The sequence below is a fragment of the Peromyscus leucopus genome, chromosome 14 (assembly GCF_004664715.2).
Source record: "Peromyscus leucopus breed LL Stock chromosome 14, UCI_PerLeu_2.1, whole genome shotgun sequence".
Lineage (NCBI taxonomy): Eukaryota > Metazoa > Chordata > Mammalia > Rodentia > Cricetidae > Peromyscus > Peromyscus leucopus.
The window spans coordinates 22,167,278-22,189,639 of NC_051075.1; the positions used below are offsets into that span (position 1 = coordinate 22,167,278).

At 42.7% G+C, this 22,362-nt stretch overlaps 1 protein-coding gene across 2 annotated transcripts in view; it reads left to right on the forward strand.

Annotated features, from left to right (window-relative positions):
- Positions 1–22,051, forward strand: part of Akap6 (A-kinase anchoring protein 6) — a 436,041-nt gene extending 413,990 nt beyond the window's left edge. For both annotated transcript variants that reach the window (XM_028869697.2, XM_028869698.2), the window contains exons 13-14: positions 9,663–13,080; positions 18,281–22,051. In XM_028869697.2, the coding sequence (XP_028725530.1) occupies positions 9,663–13,040 (3,378 nt within the window). In that variant the 3' untranslated portion in view covers positions 13,041–13,080; positions 18,281–22,051. The remainder of the gene's footprint in view (positions 1–9,662; positions 13,081–18,280) is intronic.
- Positions 22,052–22,362: the final 311 nt, after the last annotated feature.

Genomic DNA, 22,362 nt, shown 5'->3' on the forward strand with positions numbered 1-22,362 from the left:
GAGTGTGAATCTTCAGGACCACCTTCCTTTCCAAGCGGTCCTTAGAGTGAAGGAAGTTTGAGCCCTCCTAGTTATCCATTGGTGCTTTAGAAGACCAGCCCCCACCCTGAGGCCATCTAGGACCCTTCTTTTATTGCCTTATCAGTATAATTCAAAAGGACTCTTCCTGAAAACTGGAAAACCATTGCTGTCACTCAGGAAATTCTCAGGTCTTAGGTTCTCTATGGCCAGAACCTAAAACAGAAACAGAATATGATTTCTATTATTCTTGGCTTTGTCATTGAAGCATCACCTTTCTGGGGCAGCTCCTTCGGTGAAACTGAAGATATTGAAAGACGAGACTGAGAATTCAGTGTTTTGTTTTGCTTATATTTTGGGGAGGGGGGGTTGCTTTGTTTCTCTTTTTGCTTGCTTGTTTTTTGTGTGTATATGTGTGTGCCTGTGTGTCTGTGTGCACACGAACACTCATAGGCATGCACACAAACTCTGTTTTCTTCTGTAGAATTCCTTCCTACAGCCCCTAGGCCACTTTGCTCATAGCACATCAAAGTTCTTGGCAGTCTGTTTCTCACAAACAAGATAAAACTGAAGCATTCAATTCTTTGTTTGCTTTGTTTCCTTTCTAATTCTTAAATAAACACACTGTTGGGATGTGCTCCTGTGTCTGCAGTGGTGAGAGAAATTCTAGGACATTCTGAGTTGGCTGTGTGTTCTGAAATGGCTGTAGATTCTGTTCTTCCAGGACTGATGTGAGAAGGCAAGAGGAAGGTAACTAGCCTGGCAGGCCCACGGGCCAGGTCCGATTGGCTGAGGACCTGCCTCCTTCAGGTTCCTCTCCAGTATGTCCTATGCTTGTGTCCTCACATGCCAGCCTGTGGGACCTGCTATGTTTGAGGTAACTCGTGGTTTGTTTGTTTGTTTTTAATTCAGTGACTTTTTCTGAATTCACACAAAAGTAGTCATTTTAAAGTGAATCACTCCATGGTCTTCAGTGCACTGACGACATTGTACAGCTATCATTTCTACTTTTAATACATTTTCATCACTCAAAGGAAATTTCAGACCTATTAAGCCACAGCATCTTTTTTTTTTTTTTTTTTTTTTTTTTTTTTTTCCCTGTGAAGAGCTCCTGGAAAACATAGCCTTCCTTCTTCATATTTCTGAAATCACTTACTTCAGAATAGTTACCTATGCTGGTAATGACTGAAATAATATATTATAGCCTGCCCTTGACTGACACACATAGATCCAACCAGACATAGATTAAAAATATTTAGGGGGAAAAAACTATCTCTGGCCTAACTATGTGGAGAAGTCTATCATCTCCTCAAACAGGGCAGGGTAGCAGTCCTTCCCAGTGGGTTTACGCTGGAATAGGCATTGGAAGGTGATTTAAAATATGCCAAATGACATGTGTTATGAAAAGACATCATTTTATACGAGAAACTTAGGGCAGGGAACACAGCTCTGTGGGTATTACACTTGTCTAGTCTGCTCAAGGCCATGGGTTTGATCCCCAGCACCACGAGAAACCCAGCATTCTCAGATTTTGGTCCCTGGGGCAGTTCTTGGAACATAACCTCCATGGATATGGGATGGTGACTGACAGCGGCTTTTCATGGCTGCTGCCTTATCCTGTACACATTCTGGTGGCCGTTAGCGTCTATGACTGAGCCCTGTCACACCTTTCAAAGTCACCAGTTCTCCTTTTGGTTCTGCAGAGTACAGTTTAACCCCATGACCTTTGTCTGTCTTCCCACAGCAATCTGAGAGACGGCAAGGAAGCGCTCCTTCCTTCAATTCACTTGACAATTCTATTTTGAGGGTCTGTTTTATGTCATAAACTACTTTGTATGCTGGACTATACCAGACATGGGATGGGCTGAGTCCCTGTCCTCATGAAGTTTATTTATGGAAGGAACACCCCTATTTTCCAATGCTGGATTTATTGGAGCCACATTTATTTTTTTTATTGTTTTTTTTTTAATTGTTTTTTTTGGCTTCTGACAACTTTAGATTATGTCTGTACTGGTTAATTTTCTGTTGTTGTGATAAAGTGTCCTGACAGAAAGCAACGTATGAGAGAAAGGATTTATTTTGGCTTAAGGTTCAAGGAGGATAGAATTAATCATGGCAGGAAAGGCATGGCAGCTCTCAGGGAAAGCATGGCACCATGACCAGGAAGCTGGATGGCTGTGGTGGTATTGTGTTCCCTGAAATATTGTGTACCCTAATAAACTTATCTGGGGTCAGAGACAGAACAGCCACAATATTAAACATAGAGGATAGGCAGTGGTAGCCCACGCCTTTAATCCCAGCACTTGGGAGGCAGAGCTAGGCAGAAATCCATGTGTTCAAGGATACAGCCAAGCATGGTGACTCACGCCTTTAATCCCAGAAAGCCAGCCTTTAATCCCAGGGAGTGATGGTAGAAGGCAGAAAGATAGATATGGCGTGAGAACCAGGAACTAGAAGCATTTGGCCTGGTTAAGCATTCAGGCTTTTGAGCAGCAATTCAGCTGAGACCCATTCTGGATGAGGACTCAAAGGCCTCCAGTCAGAGAAAACAGGATCAGCTGAGGAACTGGTGAGGTGAGGTAGCTGTGGCTTGTTCTGGTTCTCTGATCTTCCAGCATTCACCCCAATAACTGGCCTCAGGCTTGATTTTATTAATAAGACCTCTAAGATTCATGCTACAGATGGCCATGCTGTCATCCACACGCAGGAAGCACAGAGAGGAACCGGAAGCAGGGCAAGGCCATAAACCATGCAAACCTGCCCCCAGTGACATGCTTCCTCCAGCAAGGCTCTCCTCCTAAAGATTCTGCAACTTCTCCAACCAGTGTGCTCAACTGAGAACCCAAGTGTTGAAATACATGTGCCTGCAGCGATTATTCCTCATGCAAACCACCAGAGCAAGAGCAGGAAATATGTTCACCTTAAATCTCATTTTAGTGAGGTTTGTGAGACGGCTGGATTTTTGTCTGTTTTGAGCTTATTATCAGATCTGTTTTTTTAAAAAAGAGCATTCATAAGAATGCTTTTTGATCGTTAGTGTGAGATAGACTTTCAAAGCATTTTCTGAAGGATTTTAAACAAGTTACCTGAACATTATTGTCAATCCCATAGTGAGAAGGATTAGATTGCTCTACTATGTACACACTGATAGAATTCCACAGACAACAAACCCAACTTTTCAAGAAAAGATTATTTTCAATAAATTGAAAGTTCTTAAACTGCAGGCTGGCTGACGAGCAGGAATCTTGCCTGTGGAATGAATCTAGTTACAGCATGTAAAATGAAGGTATCACTTCATTCACAACAGAAATGAAGTAAGGCACCTACCTAATCAGCATTTGTTTAAGTTAATCCCATGTGTGTCTGCTAACCAGCTGTGGTAACGTAAACCTAGTTACAATTACAGTAAGCCATAGCATCATCTTCTCACTGCAGCAGAATGAAGATATGCTGAGAACTGCCAGTCATTGTCCCCAAAGTCTGCCCAGAGGCATTCACATGAGTGCTCACAACAGTCTGTGGAGTAGGTACAATATGATGATATACAAATGTTAGAACTGATATCTACAGACACCAGGTAATTTATATAAGAGCACAGCTAATGCAATTGTAGAGGGTCTCAAACCCACATTTTTGTGAGTTTCTACCCCAAATTTCATACAACTAATAAACAGTAAGCAGCTTTCTTTTTGTCTTATTTTCTGTATTTTTCTTGTTCACTTGGAATCTATTCTCTGCTCAATAAAAGACAGAGTAATGCAAACTCAGAATTATTTTACAATTATTGCTCTGCCTTATAAGGGCTTGTTGGTATTTTTAATTATATTTCTACCTATATTTATTCTAAAAAATGACATTTCTAATGCATTTTGGTTAAAGATGATGGCTAAGAAAAATATTGTAGAAATGAAGAAATACAGTCATTACATTGTGCTATTTCTCCTGATTCAAATTTATTTTCCCAGCCTTATCCCTATATTCTCTCTCTTTTCTCCTCTACATTATTCCCAGTGTCCACGTCCTCTCTTGCACACTAACGTATACATCTTCTGATGGCCCTCACAGGCTCATGTTCTGGATGCTTGTTCAGCTGGTGGCCCTACTTATGAGGAGAGGCTGTGGAGCATTAAGGAAGTATGGCCTAGCTGAAGGAAGTTGGTCACTCGGGTTGAGCATTTGAAAGTGCAGCTGGGCCCCTTGGTTCCTGCCTTTCTCTTGCTTCTGGTTTGCTGTGATGTGTACCACCTCTGCCATGCATTCTTGCTGCCATGCATGCATTCTTGCCATCATGCATTCTTGCCATCATGCGTTCTTACCATCATACATTCTTGCCGCCATGCATTCTTGCTGTCATGCATTCTTGCTGTCATGCATTCTTGCTGTCACACATTCTTGCTGTCATGCATTCTTGCACCATGCCTTCTCGGCCAAGGACTAGAAGTCTTTGAAAGCATGAGCCAGAACATCCTTCTTCATTTGATTTGTTTCCCTCAGATCTTTCATCATACCAGCATGAACAGTAGCTAATATAATGTTCTGTAGTATCTATTTTTCTACTTAAAAATCTCTCTTTTTAGATTTGTATATGCAATTCTGCTCATTGACCTCACTGGGATAGGTCTAGAATAGGCAGTGGGAATGAAAATTGCAAGATCTTCTAATAGACGAAACATTCAGTCTTTTTTGTATTTTTGTTTCATGTCAGTCACCTTGGTATTTTTGAGCACTCTTCTAAAGAACACGTCTTTCAATAACATCCCTCAAGAAAGATGGCTTTGCATTTTCTTGAGATTATAATATACATACATCATTTCACCCTTCCATTCTCTCCTTTCAAACCCTCTCAAATACCCATCTCGCTCTCTTTTAAATTCATATCCTCTTTCTGCATTGTTGTTACAAATATGGTGTATGTGCGCATGTACACGCACACACAGTTATTTGTATAGCACCCTGATTTAGGACAAAATTCTATTATCACGAAACTGTCATGTCACACTGACAGGAAAACAGACCTGCCAGGTAATTAGGCCCTAAACATGGAGGTCCGACAAGAACGTACCAAGTAGCTTCCCTGCATCCAAGGATTGCAGGCAGCCTGAACTGTTACATCTCACTGTCAAACATTAACCTAGTTCCCTTCCTCCGCCCAAAGGAAGAATGGTCCCTGCCACCCAGCAGAAGTCCTCCATAATGCCCTGCTCCTCGACCTCTTCCAAGTAGTGTGGGTCACACATTAACTTGGCCCACACAGAGGAAGTATGACCATATAAGTCATGGATTAACTCAGCCTCCTTTCTCACCTATGAAAACCCTCCCCTGCCTTGATAACCCTAAAAGAAGGCACCTTGTCAGTTTGTTTCCTGGGCCCTCCGTGGGGGCTCCTCTGTGCAGCTGCAGATGTTAATAAGACTCTTACCTGAAGGACAATTCCCTTAGCACCTCACCTCTCTGGAATCTCCTCTTTTTCCTCCCTAAAACCCAACCAAAGAAACTTATGAATTAAATGGCCCTGCCTGAATTATTTCCACAGTGACAGGCTTTCCATTGGTTCCTTATTTACTCTTCATCAGCCATTGGGCTTTATTCAAAAGCTCTTAGATTTTGGTGTGAATCTATTTGGACTTACCAGTTTATCAAGTATGGGAATATGTACATTTTTTTAAGTGCTAAGCAATTTCCTTACAAATTGCAATAATAAGAATAAGTCAAATACTTCATTAGTTTGAGAATTATTGGCTATGTGGAGCTGTCACCAAGAAAATGGGATGTGTCTCTGTGATGCCTCACTCACCGCCCCCAACAGTTGCACCAAAGGGGACTGTCCAGTTATGTAAAGATCCTCATGTCCTTCCTCTTGGAAATCTTTACTTCCTTCTTGCCTTAGGGGTATGTTTTATGGTTTAGACTAAATCCCAGGAAATGGAGAGTTTTATTTAAAGCGCTACAAAATTTAATACAAAACCAGAAGGTGTTACTGGAATTGAGGTCCAGGCTGCCCTCCTCTTGTAGGTTAATATAGAGTCCAGAGTTTCTGGGAAAGAAACTGGCTTATTGCAAAGTTGACCTTGAAGAAGATGGAGGAGTTAGCTCCTCAAAGCTCTATTTTCAGGGTTTTAGGGGTTCAGATGGCTTGTCTAGAGAGGGAAAGGAAAAGGCCAGGGAAGCCATCTACTGAAAGGAGGTCTTTGTCATCTACAGTATGTCTTTTTCCTTCTTCAAAACATTCTAATGGATGTTCATAGAATCAAAGCCCAGGGTGTGAAAAGTTTCTGCACCTGATAGGCCTCTCTGCTGATGCAGCAATCCAAATCAGACCAAATTAGAAAAAGCCCAAGTTTAATGGGTAAAATGTTCCCAGGTGAATCTCCTCCCACCCTCCCCACCCCCAGAAAGGGAACAGGAAAAAGAGACCAAAAAACCACATGTCTGTTCTCTAGGGTGCAGTTTAAATACCCTGCAGGTGTGGTCTTGAGCATCTCTGGGGGAGGAGCTGTGTTTGGTGGGACTTTCTAAGAGGCAGGGTCTGGGCAGAGAGGTAGGCTTCTAACAGAACATTCCAGACTCTTTGGGTATATGGATGCCAGGGTACCAGGGGCTGAGGTGGAGCTTCTACCAGAACAGGGAGTGGAGAGCAGTACATTGATCCTGAGATGCCCTGGGTCTTATAAAGCTAAGGAAAGTTTTATCAATTAATATCATAGCCATTCATTTCTTTAGAATACAAAATGACAGGCAAGAGGGAGGAGATCTCTACTTACAGAGGGACTAAGGACGGAGAAGGAAAGAGAAGAGGAAGTGAAAGTAGCTGCCAAGGTTAGCTGAAAAGGAAATGGATGAGGCTGAGCAGCAAAGACTTCTTTAATATGGAAAATGTTTAATTACAAAGTAAGTGATTTCCAAGCAGATTCCCATCAGCCAGTCCCTGGAAGTATCACACATAGAAATTTTAGGGCGTTTTAAAGGACAAGAGTTAAGGCAAAAATCATAAACCAAGTTTACTCCTTTCCCGTGGAAACATTTTATCCCAAAGGCTTTTGATCCGTTCCTTCAGGGACTGTAAAGCCATAAAGTCTCTGACCATGACCGTGTCCCCAGACAATCTGAGCTGCAAGTGTCACATAGGTTCAGCTCCTGGCACAAGATGGCACAATTCTTGCACCTCCAGTGGAGTCCCCAGGTGTGAGACCCTGTTGGAAAAGCCTCCACCGTCACATGTTGAGGTTGAGCAGAGTAACAAAGAACGCCTCTGAAAGCCTAGTTTAATTATTTATCAGCACTGTCAGTACTGTGTCTGGCCAGACAGTGTTGGAAATTAATACACTATTTGAGTAGACTGATTGATTGCTCCGACCGCTGAAGAGTTTAACATTCACTGGCTATACAGACTGGTCATTAGTCCTTTACTTTATCAGTAAGCAAAGAATAAACAGAAATTGTAATAAAAATTCATCACAGCGAATGGGTATCTAAGCAGCGGTGATAACTGGCCATGTACTGGATTAACTGCTGGGACATCGGTGGCAGGAAAGATCTCTTTTAGAAAAGATTTAAATATCCTCTAGTTAATGTTTACCTTATAATTGGACTCCTTTAAACTAAATCGGGTTATGCAGACAATCTCTTCATAGCCAGGATAAGAAAGCACTAATGGCTGGTTTACACTATTTTTGTGTGGCATCCTTTAACTACTGGCTGTAGGAAAGACCTTAAGAATGTTGATGTGATGTGCTCCAGGTGAGACTGTCTTCCTACCACTATTGGATGAGGGCAGCGTGGCCTGTTTCTCAGCCAGACAGTTGAGATGATCTGACTTGTAATGAGAAACCCCTGGCTTGTTATGGAATTGCCCCCTCCTTACTATCAGATCATGATTTGTTTTTAAGAGTAGATGGGAAGGAATGGTGAGAAGGAGACAGCCAAGGAGGAGGCAAGGAGCTTATGAGCCATTCTGTACATGGTATGAATCAGTTCCCAAATATTGGCTACTTTCCTGGGAACTTAAAATTATTTCACATTTCATCCCAAGAATGGTTTTGAAAAGATCCATAGAGCTGTATCTATTTTATAGGTGAGGGTATCGATGCTCGGAAAGCTTAACTAACTTGTACAGGGAACGGAGCTGGTGAGAAGAGTCAGGCCATCAACTAGTCTAGAATTGACTGACTAATCAACTGCCTCCTCAGCATAAACATAGGAGGAACTGCGCATGCTCCCTGCGGTCCTATGGTAGGGGAAGCTGTCAGGGCCCCCGGTGCATTCCTCACTTTCCTTGGCTTCACAATGTTACCGCGTAGCTGGATAACAAGAGAGGATGCCGCAGGAGCCCATTTAACTGCTACATCCAAGGATGCATTTAGTTTTACATAAACAGCAGTGAAATGTCCAGGAGAACATGGAGTCCTCATGGAGACAGGCAGAGAGCCGCATAAGGGTGTCTGGGCTCTGGCATTCCTGTGGGTCAGGAAAGTCTTTAGATAGCTATTACTTGCAGCTGGAAGATTTTACCTGTAAGAAGCATAGGTGGGACCAATAGTGATGGTTAACAAAAGTCAAAGCGAAGTCTCTCTCACAAAGAAGAAAGGGATCGAGGAAACAATGACTCAGGAGCTGCCCTTGGAAAACTCAGGAAGATGTGGGCGTTGCTCATCTTGGGTCTAACAGAAGGCAGGGACTAGTTCTCATGGCAGTGCCTAGAAAAGAAAGAAAAAAATAAGGGGTATACTGTGTTCTAGGCTCCCAGGTAAATGGGACTTTCAGTGGAGAACCCAGAAATTGAGGCAAGAAGGTTGCAATGCACCACTGCCGACAGCATTCTATTATAGACTCATGAAGTGAACGAGTCTGAGAATAAATGTACCCTAAGCAACTTCATGGACTCCTCTCTTTAACCTGCATATAGCAGACAAGTTTTAGCTACTTCCAAATAACACTACTAACTAAGATATTTCACTTAACCTCAGGGGGACTTCTTTTGGTTCATAGTTTCCGAGGGTTGCCTTCATGACTACTTGACCCCATGTCTTTGGGCATGTGGCAGAGGATTGTTGTTTGCTCTGCTGTGAAGAAATAGCAGAGAAAGGAGCAAGGACAAGAGCCTCCCAAGGACCCACTTCAAGTGACATATTTTTTCCAGTTCAATCTTACCCACAAAGATCTCCAGAAGCTCCCAAAGTAGTACTGATCAGGTGGGCACCACACTTTCAAAACATGAGCCTATGTGACACATTTCATATTCAAGCCACAATAATCAACCCAAACTAAGATTTCAAATATAGTACAATCAACAGGAAATGGTTAAATCCATAAATGACCATGTGATCATGGAATACTGATCTCACATTTGAATGTGCATTCATGCCTCCGTGACAGTCCTTGTTGATAGAAAAGCGTCCCCAAAGTGTTTGGCTATTATTTCAAAGAGGAGCAGAATTATTGAAGATGCTACTTCAAACCTGTATTTCAGTTCCATTTTCTAACTTCCAAGAGATTATAATAGATCAAAGTTCCCCACTTACATTCTCTAATTCTCTCTCTCTCTCTCTCTCTCTCTCTCTCTCTCTCTCTCTCTCTCTCTCTCTCTCTCTCTCTCTCTCTCTCCCACCCCTCTCTCTCCACTCTGCTCTCTCCTCCCTTCTATACAGGAGACTTTGAATGTGATCGATCCTGGCTTGATGGACCTGAATGGAATGAGTGAAGATGCCTTAGAATGGGATGAAACAGATATAAGTAATAAGCTAATTAGTCTGCACGAAGAATCAAATGACCTTGATCAAGACCCAGAGCCTATTATACCCTCCCTGAAGCTTGAAGAGACACACCACCAGGACCCTGGTTATGAGGATGAGGCAGGTGACTGTGGGGGGTCCCAGTATACCTCAAACATCACCGCACCTTCCAGCCCACACATTTATCAAGTGTACAGTCTTCACAACGTTGCGCTCCACAAGGACGGTCATACTCCGTTTCTGAATAGCAGCCCAAAGCTTACAGGCACGGCACAGCCTGGCATTTTAACTAAGAGCCTCAGTAAAGATTCTTCATTTTCATCCACAAAATCCTTGCCAGATCTTTTAGGGGGCTCCAGTTTGGGGAGGTCTTGCCCGTGTCACAGTGGAGACGTGAGCCAGAATTCAGGCAGCGAGAGTGGAATTGTCAGTGAAGGAGACAATGAAATGCCTACCAGCTCTGAAATGTGTTTGTTTGGTATGGTAGATGGGTCCCCAAGTAACCCTGAAACTGAACATCTGGACCCACAAATGGGAGATGCAGTCAACGTGTTAAAGCAAAAATTTAAAGATGAGGAGGAATGCATTACGCTTCCAAATATCTCTCAGTCATCCATCTCACCAGTGGGTTGTGTAAATGGAAAAGCTGGAGATTTAAACAGTGTTACCAAACACACCACTGATTGTTTAGGAGAAGAATTACAAGGAAAACATGATGTGTTTACATTTTATGATTACTCATACCTCCAAGGCTCAAAACTCAAATTACCAATGATAATGAAACAGTCACAAAGTGAAAAGGCACATGTGGAGGACCCTCTTCTCGGTGGTTTTTATTTTGATAAAAAATCCTGCAAACCTAAACATCAGGCTTCGGAGTTACAACCAGATGCGCCTCCCCATGAAAGGATGTTGGCAAGGGCACCCCACGAAATGGGTCGCAGCTCTTATAAAAGCAGTGAAAAAGAGAAGACATTCACAGGCATTCAGAATGCCAGACAGCTCTCCCTTCTATCTCGCAGCTCATCTACAGAGTCCCTTCCTCCAGGGGGTGATTTGTTTGGGTTAGGTATCTTTAAAAATGGCAGTGACAGTCTCCAGCGAAGCACTTCTTTAGAAAGTTGGCTGACATCCTATAAGAGCAATGAAGATCTTTTTAGCTGTCACAGCTCTGGGGACATAAGCGTGAGCAGTGGCTCCGTTGGTGAGCTGAGTAAGAGGACATTAGACCTCCTGAATCGCCTGGAGAATATCCAGAGCCCCTCGGAGCAAAAGATAAAGCGAAGCATTTCTGATCTCACTCTCCAAAGCAGTTCCCAAAAGATGCCCTTTGCTGGCCAGATGTCGTTGGATGTCGCGTCTTCTGTCAATGAAGATTCACCAGCATCTCTGACAGAACTGAGCAGCAGTGATGAGCTTTCTCTCTGTTCAGAAGATATCGCATTACACAAACGCAAGGTCCCAGAATCAAATGCCTCATTCCGGAAGCGCCTGAACCGCTCTGTGGCTGACGAGAGTGACGTCAACGTTAGCATGATCGTGAATGTCTCGTGCACCTCTGCTTGCACAGACGATGAGGACGACAGTGACCTTCTCTCCAGCTCCACTCTCACCCTGACTGAAGAAGAGCCGCGCCTCAGAGATGAGGACGATGATTCCAGCATTGCAACAGATGAGGAAATCTACGAAGAAAGCCATCTGATGTCCGGGCTGGACTACATAAAGAATGAACTGCAGACTTGGATAAGACCGAAATTTTCCTGGACAAGAGAAAGGAAGCGGTGCAATGTCACTGATGAAATGAAAGGTAATGAAGGCGGAGGCCAGAGTGAGAAGATCAACTCCTCAGACACCCTAAACATCGATGCCCTTCTAAATGGCTCCATAAAATGTCTCTCTGAAAACAATGGAAATGGGAAGAATTCACCCAGAACCCATGACTTAGGAACAGAAGGTGAAAACAAGAAAAATATTTATGAAGTTAGTAAAGATCCACGGGTGGCTGACATGGAAAATGGCAATATTGAAAGTACTCCAGAAAGACAAAAGGAGAAGCCCAATGGAATTTCAGAGGCATCAGAGAACCTTGGTTTAAATGCAGAAAAGAGTTCTGAATCCAAGCACAGTGAGTGTAAAGCATTGACAGACAGTTTAGATGGTTCAAATGTTGCTGGAAAGGAACCTGGTCCCCCAGATGATAGACGTCTTCCACAGATAGGTCCAAACCTCCACCATTCTGAAAATCAAAGTGGCCCCCGCACGCCCGTTGAGAACACTTGCCCAGAACTGCTGCTGGAAACCAGAGTTGAAAGCAGACAAGACAGCGATGGACTAAAAACTTCATCTGACGATGCACCAGGTGGGGCTAGAAAACCTGCTGGTTGCTGCCTCCTCGAACCAAATGAGACGGAGGAAAGTGCTTCTCTCAGCAACAGCACTTCCTGTTGCAACTGCCAGCCAGATGTTTCCCATCAAAAGGATGCTGAAGATGGTTCAGTACATGACTTTGTGAAGGAAATCATTGACATGGCATCAACGGCCCTCAAAAGTAAATCCCAACCTGAAAGTGAGGTGGCTGCTCCCACTTCGTTAACTCAAATCAAGGAGAAAGTCCTAGAACATTCTCATCGGCCCATGCACCTGAGAAAGGGGGACTTTTATTCCTACTTATCGCTGTCATCCCATGACAGCGACTGTGGGGAGGTCACCAGTTACGTAGATGAGAAGAGCAGCACCCCGTTGCCACCAGACACCGTGGACTTTAGCTTAGATGACAAGGAAGACATCGAATGCTTCTTTGAAGCTTGTGTTGAGGATGAACTTGTTGATGAGAAAGCCTGTGTCTCTAGTGCCCTTCCAACCGAATCGGCAGTTCTGGATGGAGCTGCTATGCCAGTACAAGGCACAGCAAGCTCTCCTGTGCTCAACGAGGTTGCTTTCTCACGCGCTGAGACAGATAGGGTGCCTCCTTCAGGACCTTCCCCTCAGAAAGGAGCTGACAATGGAAAGGAGGTAGATGGTGCATCCCAAGCGTCCCAGGGCTGTGCAGAAAGCTCAGACCTCACCGCTCCTTCAGGACAGGCCAGTAAAGATGGAAGTTCAAGAAACCAAGGTGAATCAGGAATGCCAGAAGAAAATAACACTACTTCAGCCAAATCGAAAAGTCCAGCTCTCCCATTAAATGCAAAACAGCCAAAAGCCAAGGCAATGCTCTATCCCACCCCGCAAACTTTAACCTGTAAAGAAAAGCTTGTAAGCTTTCATGAAGATCGACATAGAAACATGCGTAGGTAGAATGTAATGCCCCCAAGCATGGAAATCATCTCATTGAAAGGTATGTATGAGTATGTGTGAGTATGTATGTGTCTGCGTGTGCATGTGTGCATGCGTGTGTGTGTGTGTGTGTGTGTGTGTGTGTGTGTGTGTGTGTGTGTTTGCATTAATAGAACCACTACAGAAGACTAGTCAGAATGGCCAGTCATGACATATACATATCTGAATAAGACATTTAAGTAGAAACGTTTGCAACAGTGAAACGCAAAGGGAGAAAACTGGTAAGAATTTGGCATTTAAATGACATTCATTTTATCATTTTGTCAAAAGCGATACAGTATCTGAGGAAACACCTGATCCATGTTTAGGGCTTTGAACTCTTCAACTGGGGGAGAAAAATACCATCCAAGTTGCAGTCATACTTGATCATCAAAATGCATGCTCAGTAACTGCATTCCTCACTTGAGCTCCTACTTGGAACTGCCCAGGGATGAACAAGGACTGTGTCTCCAGACCTGGGCTTTCTCTTTATGCTTCTACCCAACATAACTATCATCACACTCATTTTCCTGGTAGAGGCTGTATTGTCACAGCTCCTAATCATGGCCATGCCTGAGAATTCCAACAGGAGGAGAAAGCGGATGCAGGAGAGCCCCTTACTTAAACACACACAGACTGAGAACCAGTACAGAACACAAATACTGGGGAAGTACATGACAACTTAATGGTGCCTTGATAAAAACAGAATTTTTGAAGTTTGCCTGAAGGTGACAGGCTGATTGCCATCAAGTTTTTATAAGAACGTCATCCTACTTTTCATATTTAATAAGACAGCTATTGATTGATAATTCTGAGATGGGGAGATAGCTCTAAAAGTGACACAAAGATTCTGTTATTTCCCATTTCTAGACCTTAGTGATGAATGTACCTCCTCGATCAAGTTTAAGGAGAAATTTAGCTTTCAGATATGAGAGTTGTATTTCACCAAAGTATGAGGTGCCTAGTGTCATCTCCACCCCCACCGCAGAAGCCTAATGCGTAACCTAAACTCGTGCTATAGGAAATGAATTACAGAAGCAATCTACCCTAATTTGTTAACTTATTCAAATAACAGTTATTATACTTAACTATGCTAAAGATTATCTTTTTTGTGGCAGATTGTTTATTTTTTGATGAGCCTAATTACTGATTTTCTAAAAGTAATTTACATTTATTACAAATACATCTTTTAAAATGTGACAGATAAATGTTGTTCCCATAATGTATTATGAAAAAAGTTACTATTTAAGAACACATTATTTAATTTGAAAGATGAATGGCAAACATCATTATTTTTTTTTCTGCAACACCTGTGCCCTAAGCTCATTAAAATGTGTGATTCTATGTAGAGCTGCTAGAATGGGGAGAGACGGGGGCAATCTATACCATACATGTACCCTAAAAATAAACTCAGTATGCAAAACTGAAGAAAGCCATCCTACTTACTAATGTAGCTTCACTAATTTTCTATTTCAGACCCTATTTACAGTTGGCTGAGAGCGAGGACAAAAGTAGGAAAGAGAGAAATGTGTTTTCTGTGAGTCGTGCCCACCCTATAATCACATCCTCCATCAGTATGCAGTAAAACTGACCATTAAGGGAGAGTAACTGGGATTCCAGAAGCTGCCTCAGAGCCAGCTCTGTTAGGACTGATTGGATGCAGGCTCTGCCCACCTCCCCAGAAGGCCAGCGAGAGCCTGGCTGACTTTGTTTTCTGAGAGGGGATAAAGGCTTGAAAGCAACGGGCACTCAGAGTATGCCACCCTGTGACTGCGACCAACTGAGTCCCCAGTCCTGCTGAGATCTGGAGCAGAGAAAGCTCTGGCCCTGGAGAAGCCTCCGGAATGCCTGCTCCCTGTTTGATCCTCTGGGAGACTCTTTCCCTCACATAGAGAAATGGAATTGAGATGAAATATAAATGATGAGCAATTCCCTTTTTTTTTTTGACTTTGAGGGAAGCGAAGGTGCTGATGGACCTCTGTAATCCTCACATTTTACAAGCATAGACAGCATAAAACTGCTAGCGGCTTGCCTGGCCATCAGCAGGGTTCTGTTGCACCCCACTCTGGGCGCTGTTGTGGGCAAAGAGAGAAGCAGCCAGATTTTACTTCTGCAGAACTGACATCGCCCCCCAGTGACTCATTATCAGCCCAGAGCTATGTCAACAGCCATATGTTGCTTCTATCCACGTTTGAGGGGGTGTGTGCACGTGTGTGTTCACATGTGAGTGCATGCATGTCTGTGTGTGTTGCAATGTCATGTTAACAAAACACCTTGGTGCCTGGTTTTGGGGGCTAGTAAACTTTCACATAGTCAGAGTACTGTCACCTGAGAAGTTAGCCAATCTGAAAATGCTGCTAAGCGTTCAGCACTTGGTGTTAGGACGTGTAGTAACGGTACTGGTGACTGTGACCCGTCACATCGGATGAGCTCATTTGTTGTCATTGTGCTTCCTATAAGGTCCCAAACAGCGAAAGCTTTTCCTTTTAAAAACCATTTGAGGACCATTCGATGGGACCTTCTTTGTATCAGGACAGCACAATTCACCAAGGCCAATTTACTGGAACTCTTTTCCCAGAAATAAATTCTCAGATGATGAAATGATTACAATTCCATCCAAAACTGTTTATGACTTAGAACCGTGCATATAGTCTGCAACCAGAACAAATTCTTTTCGAAGAGTTCTGAAAATTATTTCATTTACTATGTTCAAATTAAAAACCTCTGAACCCATTTGAGAAGCTTTAGTGTGGCCTAACAGTGTGTGCGTGTGCACTTATTTCCAGACACACTGCTGGGCTTTTCACTGGATCCATTTGTGCGTCGTATTTCTGTAAAAATAGAGAGGTCAGTTAGAGCAAATCACATCAAAGGCAAGGTAACTGCATAGACACAGCTCTTTCTGCCTAATTTGGAGGAAGCACACGGCGTATGTCTGGAATGCCTCCTAGGACCTGCCTAAGAGATGTACTTTGCACTAATCTTTCTGCTGTATTCTGACAGTTATTTCTTCATAATCCTCATCATAAGCCTGTGATCTTTGATGAATGGTTTAACCCTAAATTTCAGGCTGGGTAAATCCTGCCGCATGAAAAGTTAACTCCTCATGTGCAGCCAGTGTGTTCTTTCATGTCTTCTCCTTCAGGTTTTCTGATGGTTTGATGCGTATGTGGTGTGTGTGTATGTGTGTGTGTGTGTGTGTGTGTGTGTGTGTGTGTGTGTGTGTGTGTGGTATGTGTGGTGTATGGTATGTGAGTGATGTGTGTGTGTGTGTGTGTGTGTGTGTGTGTGTGTGGTGTGTGTGTGTGTGTGTGCGTGTGTGTGTGTGTGTGTGTGTGGTATGTGTATGGGTGTGGTGTGTGTGTGTTTGTGTGTATGTCTGGTGTGGTGTGGTGTGTGTGTGTTTGTGTGCATGTGTGGTGTGGTGTGGTGTGGTGTGGTATGTGGGGGTGGGTGGGTGGGTGGCAGGAGGAGGGTGTTTATTACTTCTTTTGGTCTCAGTTTCATTGTCTGGTCTACTTTATCAATCTGCAAGTGTGGTGGTGGCCACAGATGACTGTTGACGTTGATGCACGTGTGCCCAGGTTTGCACACGCACCAGTTAAAGTGCTGCTTTGCTTTTATAAACCGAGAGAGTGGTAGGAGCAAACACTTCTCATCACACACTGGCACTGTGTGGGGCTTCCCAAGGCTGGCCAAGCAGTTTAGGAAACTACGCTGGGAGCATGTGCATTATTAGTTCACTAGACACTACACAGATAGTCTTGTAAAACCTACCTTTAAATCACCTTACTAAACCAAGGCTCTTCTGGATGCGATTTGAATTATCTGGGACTTCTGAATAACTTCCCATGCTAAATAAAAAAGCTTTTATTGAATAAAGTCAGCCTCTCTCTCTCTCTCTCTCTCTCTCTCTCTCTCTTTCTCTCTCTCTCTCTCTCTCTCTCTCTCTCTCTCTCTCTCTCACACACACACACACACACACACACACACACACACACACACACGAGGACTTGGCCTTGAGCCCGTTTGGCCTGCCTGTTCCCAAGAGTGCCAAGTTGAAAGACTTGATTACCCACAGGGAATTGAATTGCCAGCTCTTTACTGAGACAGGATTTGCTTCACCCGAGGATTCCCTGCTCAGTGGCAGATTTCTGATGAGTCACATCCTCAGCATTTGAGCAATGCTGCACTGTGCTTTCTTGAATTACTGCATTATTTTACTGTACCAAATTCTGTTCCATCTGCCTCTGTCTGTCTCCCCATTCCCGCTCGCTTCCCCTCTCTTCTCAACATCCTGTTTGGCTGTAGTGGGAACTACAGTTGGAAGACTTTTTCTGACTCCTACACACGGTTGTAAGTTTATAGAGAGAGACAGAAAGACACAGAAGAATATTTGCTTCTAAGAGGTCAGGACAAGCCCCGCTATAGCACTTGAACATTTAGATTACACCCCGGCAGGCGGAGGCCTGCTTTCTTTGAGAGCCGGTCTGACAACCTAAAGTAATTGTATCCTGGAATTTAGATGTTTCTCTGATTTGACCAGGTGTTATAGCCATTTAGAAATAAGTAGGCCAGAATGAGCTTGGAACACATTTGTATCAATCCTCACACATAAAAAGAGAATTGAATCAGTTTAGTCTCCACAATGTTTCCTGTACCTAAAAATGAAACACAGTAACATTTGAGCTGTGAATTCTAATTATACCCATTTGTAGGCATGGATCTAAAGCATTCAAGATTATCACAATTTTGTGAGTGTTTCATCACTACATAATAGATTTGTTCAACATCACACAAAAATTACTGAAGGGAGTGCTAGCCAGAGAGCCAGGAACCCAGTCTGTGAACTGTTGTCCGTATATCGTCGCATCCCTTGGTATTAACCGCCTGACATTTTCATACAGATTTGGAACTCTCTTGATAAAACTGAGCTCACCCACAGAAGAATGAATGAGTTGATGACCCAGAGAAAAGATGATCATACTTGATTTTTTGAAACCGTATAAATGTCTGAAAGTATCTGGATGTCTTAGTGAACTGAAATGGTTTGGTTTGGTTTGTAGTTTGAGCCTTGAGCTAGTGGACAGTCCCATCTCCTGACCTCTCATTTCAGATCTTTAGTAGCTGACCCCCCACGGCAGCTTCCTGAAAGGACTTCGTTCTGCAAATGATGGAGACACTTCTGAAACCTTTTCCTGTCCTCTTTTTGTTTCCTGTAGATAGCCTGGCTGCAGCTCAGGGCTGGCCTGATCCACACTGGGCTGGTCTTGGGTCCCATCACTGCCGCCTGTCACACTGACTTTCTGAAGATGAACCTTCCCTCTGAACGCGGTCTGTCCACGTGGGCCTTGTGATCTGGATGTGTGCATTGCTTCTCTTTAGGTGATCTCTTATTTCCACAAAGCTGCTTGCTCTCCCATGGATCCCTGTCCCAAGCTACCTCTGCCAGCCCTCTCTCTCCAGCAAGACTTCGTTTGCCTCTCCCGTCCTGCCTCCTCCTTAACGCTCTGTAGTTCACCAAATCAATGGTCCATTAAACCCACTGGAATGATACCCCTCCCTGCCAGTACTTGACCAATTAATTGTATGTTTTGCTCTGAAATTTTTTCATGGTATTATACCTATGTTTCTTGAAAGAGATCTACCTAAAAAGCCAACCCTTGATTGGATTGTAGTATAGAGGAGACATATTGGTCCTTAGTACAAAATTAAGTGACATTTAAAAGCGCCATTTTCGTTATTTCTTTTTAATAATAATCTATGCAGCACTTCAAGAAACAACTATAACAGTGTTGTATATTGTAAACTGGTACATTCTACTATTAAGTTTGTTTTTGGTTTCTATGCTTCTTGAGGTGGTAATGCGAAAAACGTTTTTTTAAAACAGTGTGCCTTGCTGTATTTCTTATACCATTAATTAAAAAGCTGCTTTCATGGTAATAGTATGTTGGTTTGAGAGGAGGAAATAGCAAGGTTAAGATGTGTGAATAATTTCTGTATATATGTATAAGCTAGTACACACGTTGATGTATGACAGTATAAAATGCTTTCATGTTTGTGATGTCAGTGATGTGGAGAATATAAGCCTTAAACCCGTTTGATTGCATGATAATTAAAATTGGCATAATAAAATAGCTTATGGGGGGAAGGAAAATTGACGATCTCTTCTACCTGTGTTCTTTACCAAATTCTTGCATCTGGTTCTGAAAAAAAAATAACATGTATCAGCTTCCCAAATATCCATATTGCACAAAAGGCTTAAGTTGCTTAAACTACAGACTAGGCCTGTAGCCTTCATAGCTTTCAGAGTCTTTCTGCTCACTGTAAGTAAACATCCTGAAATAGCAGGTGTTTAAAGGCCATTTCCCCTACATCAAAACCACTTTATACTACATGCTTTTATTTATACTTGTTAATGATTTAAAGTTGTGTTTGGAGATCTCCTACATGTCCTAATTTATTTTAAATAATTATTTGAATGGGTTTGGTGGATGGTAAAAAGTATAGAAAAATGAGTATTATTTTATTTAAACTGTAGATTTCAGGTGTATTTATTTTGTTAAGAAAGTCAGCAGAGAAATATTCCATTTGGTGTTTTGGGGGGGGGCTTGAAAAATGCAGCTTTTAGTTTATAGCATCACTCCTACTAAAGTGCCTGACACAGTAGGTATTCCACAGAATCTGCTGAATCAGAGTATTGAGTGGGGTAACATGGAATATATGTATAAAATCTTTATTCTGAGATTCCTGCATTAAAACATATGACAAAAAAAAGATATGCAAAGTGAAGCCACACACAGTATATAATTAGATTTCAAAAAGAGAACATGACAGAAGTTTGTAGCCACAGAAATGACAATCATTCATTCACCAGATCACTCATTAGCATCTTTTGTCTGCAAGTCACTATTCTAGATTCAGGGAATGCAGCTATGAACGATGGAACGATAGGCTGCCTTTGGAGGCTGACCTGTGTTAGGGACAAAATGGCTGCCCACACAGAAGACATGCCATGGTGCCCTACAGGTGAGGGAGAATGCAAGTGTAGGGAAAGACTCACAGTGAGAGAGACCACAGCAAGGGAAAGGGGCAAAGAGAAAGGTAGGAGAGAGTAGAGGGCAGAGTGCCAGCAGGGGTTCCCTACGGAGTGATAGGGAAAAGGCCGAACGGAGAGGACTGAAAGGTGTTTACAGAGTTGAGTTGGAGCTTTGAGTACAGTGTACTAGGTGTACTTGTAGTTTATTTGGGGCTTTATTTTATTGTATGATTGGAACTTTACTAGCACCATCCCAGGAATACTTAAATATCACTTGTCTGTAATTTCACCGCCTTAATAATTTTGTGTGGGTTTTGCCCCTTCTAACCTTTCCTGCACATATTTTTTAAATGGATGGTTCGTTCTAGGCTTTTGAATATGTAGTGACTTCTTCCGGAGGAGTCTTTGGGAGACATCTAGTTATAGTGTTGATGAGGATTGTGAGGGGAAGACGTTAGACATAAGCGTATGGTAGAGGGGGAAGTGCGGGAAAATTAGCTAGACTCAAGGCAGTCATAGAATGCGCAGGGATAGTAGCCTGAGGTACAGAGAAAGACAAACCCTAGAGACGTGGACATATTTGGACATCTTTGGACCTGTTTTAGGATATGGCATTATTTTATATATGGAGACAACCTGAATTTCTCTTGGTCAGTAATTAATATCAAGTCTGTGTTCATTGGGTAGACATTCAAAGAAATAATGGGCCATAGTGTACTGTTGGCCTCCTATGTACTCATGAAGACTTAGGATTTGAAAATATTTATTAGTTATCTACCTAACTTTAACACCAAACTTTTAGGTTGATTTTTGGGTTCATCAATGCCTTTTCCAGTCAGAGGGATGGAGGCGCCTCAGTTTCTCATCCTGTGTAGACGCTACCTTCCCAGTTACCCTCAAAAACAGCCCATTTGGTGTGTATTAACTCAAACAACTCTATCTACACATGTCCCATGACAATGGCTTGTTATTTGGTAAAGCAAAGTGTCCCTCTGCTGGGCATGTGTTTCTGTTAGAATGTGCTTCCTTAGGTTGCTAATGTCTACAGGGTGCCCCTCCCCCACTCTGAGTTTTGCTCATTGGTCCTGTGTCTCCTGCAGAGCCAGCAGCCCAGAGGACTCCTTCTGTCCCATGGTCACCCTGCAGGTAATTGAGGACAGTTCCTCTCTCTCCTAAGCACTGTTCCTCCAACTGCCCTTAATATGTCCTGATTTCAGATCCATTTCAACCCAACTGAATGTTAACAGACGGAACCCTTGAAGTCAAGGGACTGTCTTCATCATACATGTAGAGAAGCGTCTGGACATTTAAGTGCTGAGTTTTCTCTAAAGTATATTCAAGATATATGTTTATTCTATTATTGTAAATTTCAATAAATAAACAAATAAACAAGTGAATCAAATAAGGATTCCTGACTTCCTTCAGTGGTCCAGCCTAGTGCTGGAGTCATCCTGAGTCTTTTCTTTATACTGGAATCGAACCTGACATCTTCATGGACAACAGATTTGACCTTCCATCCCTTTGCTCACTTATCTGTTCCAGCATTCAAACATTCCTTGAGTAGTCACTGGTGTGAGGCGTTGTGACCTCAGACATCCAAAGGTAACCCAACATGCTCTGTGTCTCCAACAGGTTACAGGTTTCCCTCTGCTCATACCCTTGAATACAACAATTATGATTCTTCTCCAAATGAATTTTCCCCAGACCCACTTATTTGCCTTGTATCTAGTCTCTCTACATTTTCAAAACTCAGATGAACAAATTGATACGTCATATGGTCTGCTGGATTGAACCATGAGAAGTGAATCTCTGGAAAAGCCAAGTGGTAGAAGAATAATGTCCGCATACTTATTATTCAGTTACAATTACTGTTAATATTTGATATATCTTTCTCTCCCTCTCCACATCACACCGCACACAAGCACACACACACACACACACACACACACACACACACATACACACAAAAAAAAAACTTCTTGTACGATTGTACCATTTGAAATTTATTTCTGGAGTACAACACTTCATTTGTAAAGAGTTGAGTTGATGTGGCCAGGAACAAGGGCATTTTCTACAAGTCTATAATACTATACAATATAACTTAATAATCCTTATTAAAATTTCTCCACTGTCAAGATGTGCTCTTTTTGGTGCCTTTACCTTCAGTCTGGTGCCCCAACAGTGACCACACAGGCCTTTTAGCTTGTGTCTTCTTGATCCCGAGTAGTTTTTCATACTCTTAATCCCTTCTTTGGTCCTCACCAT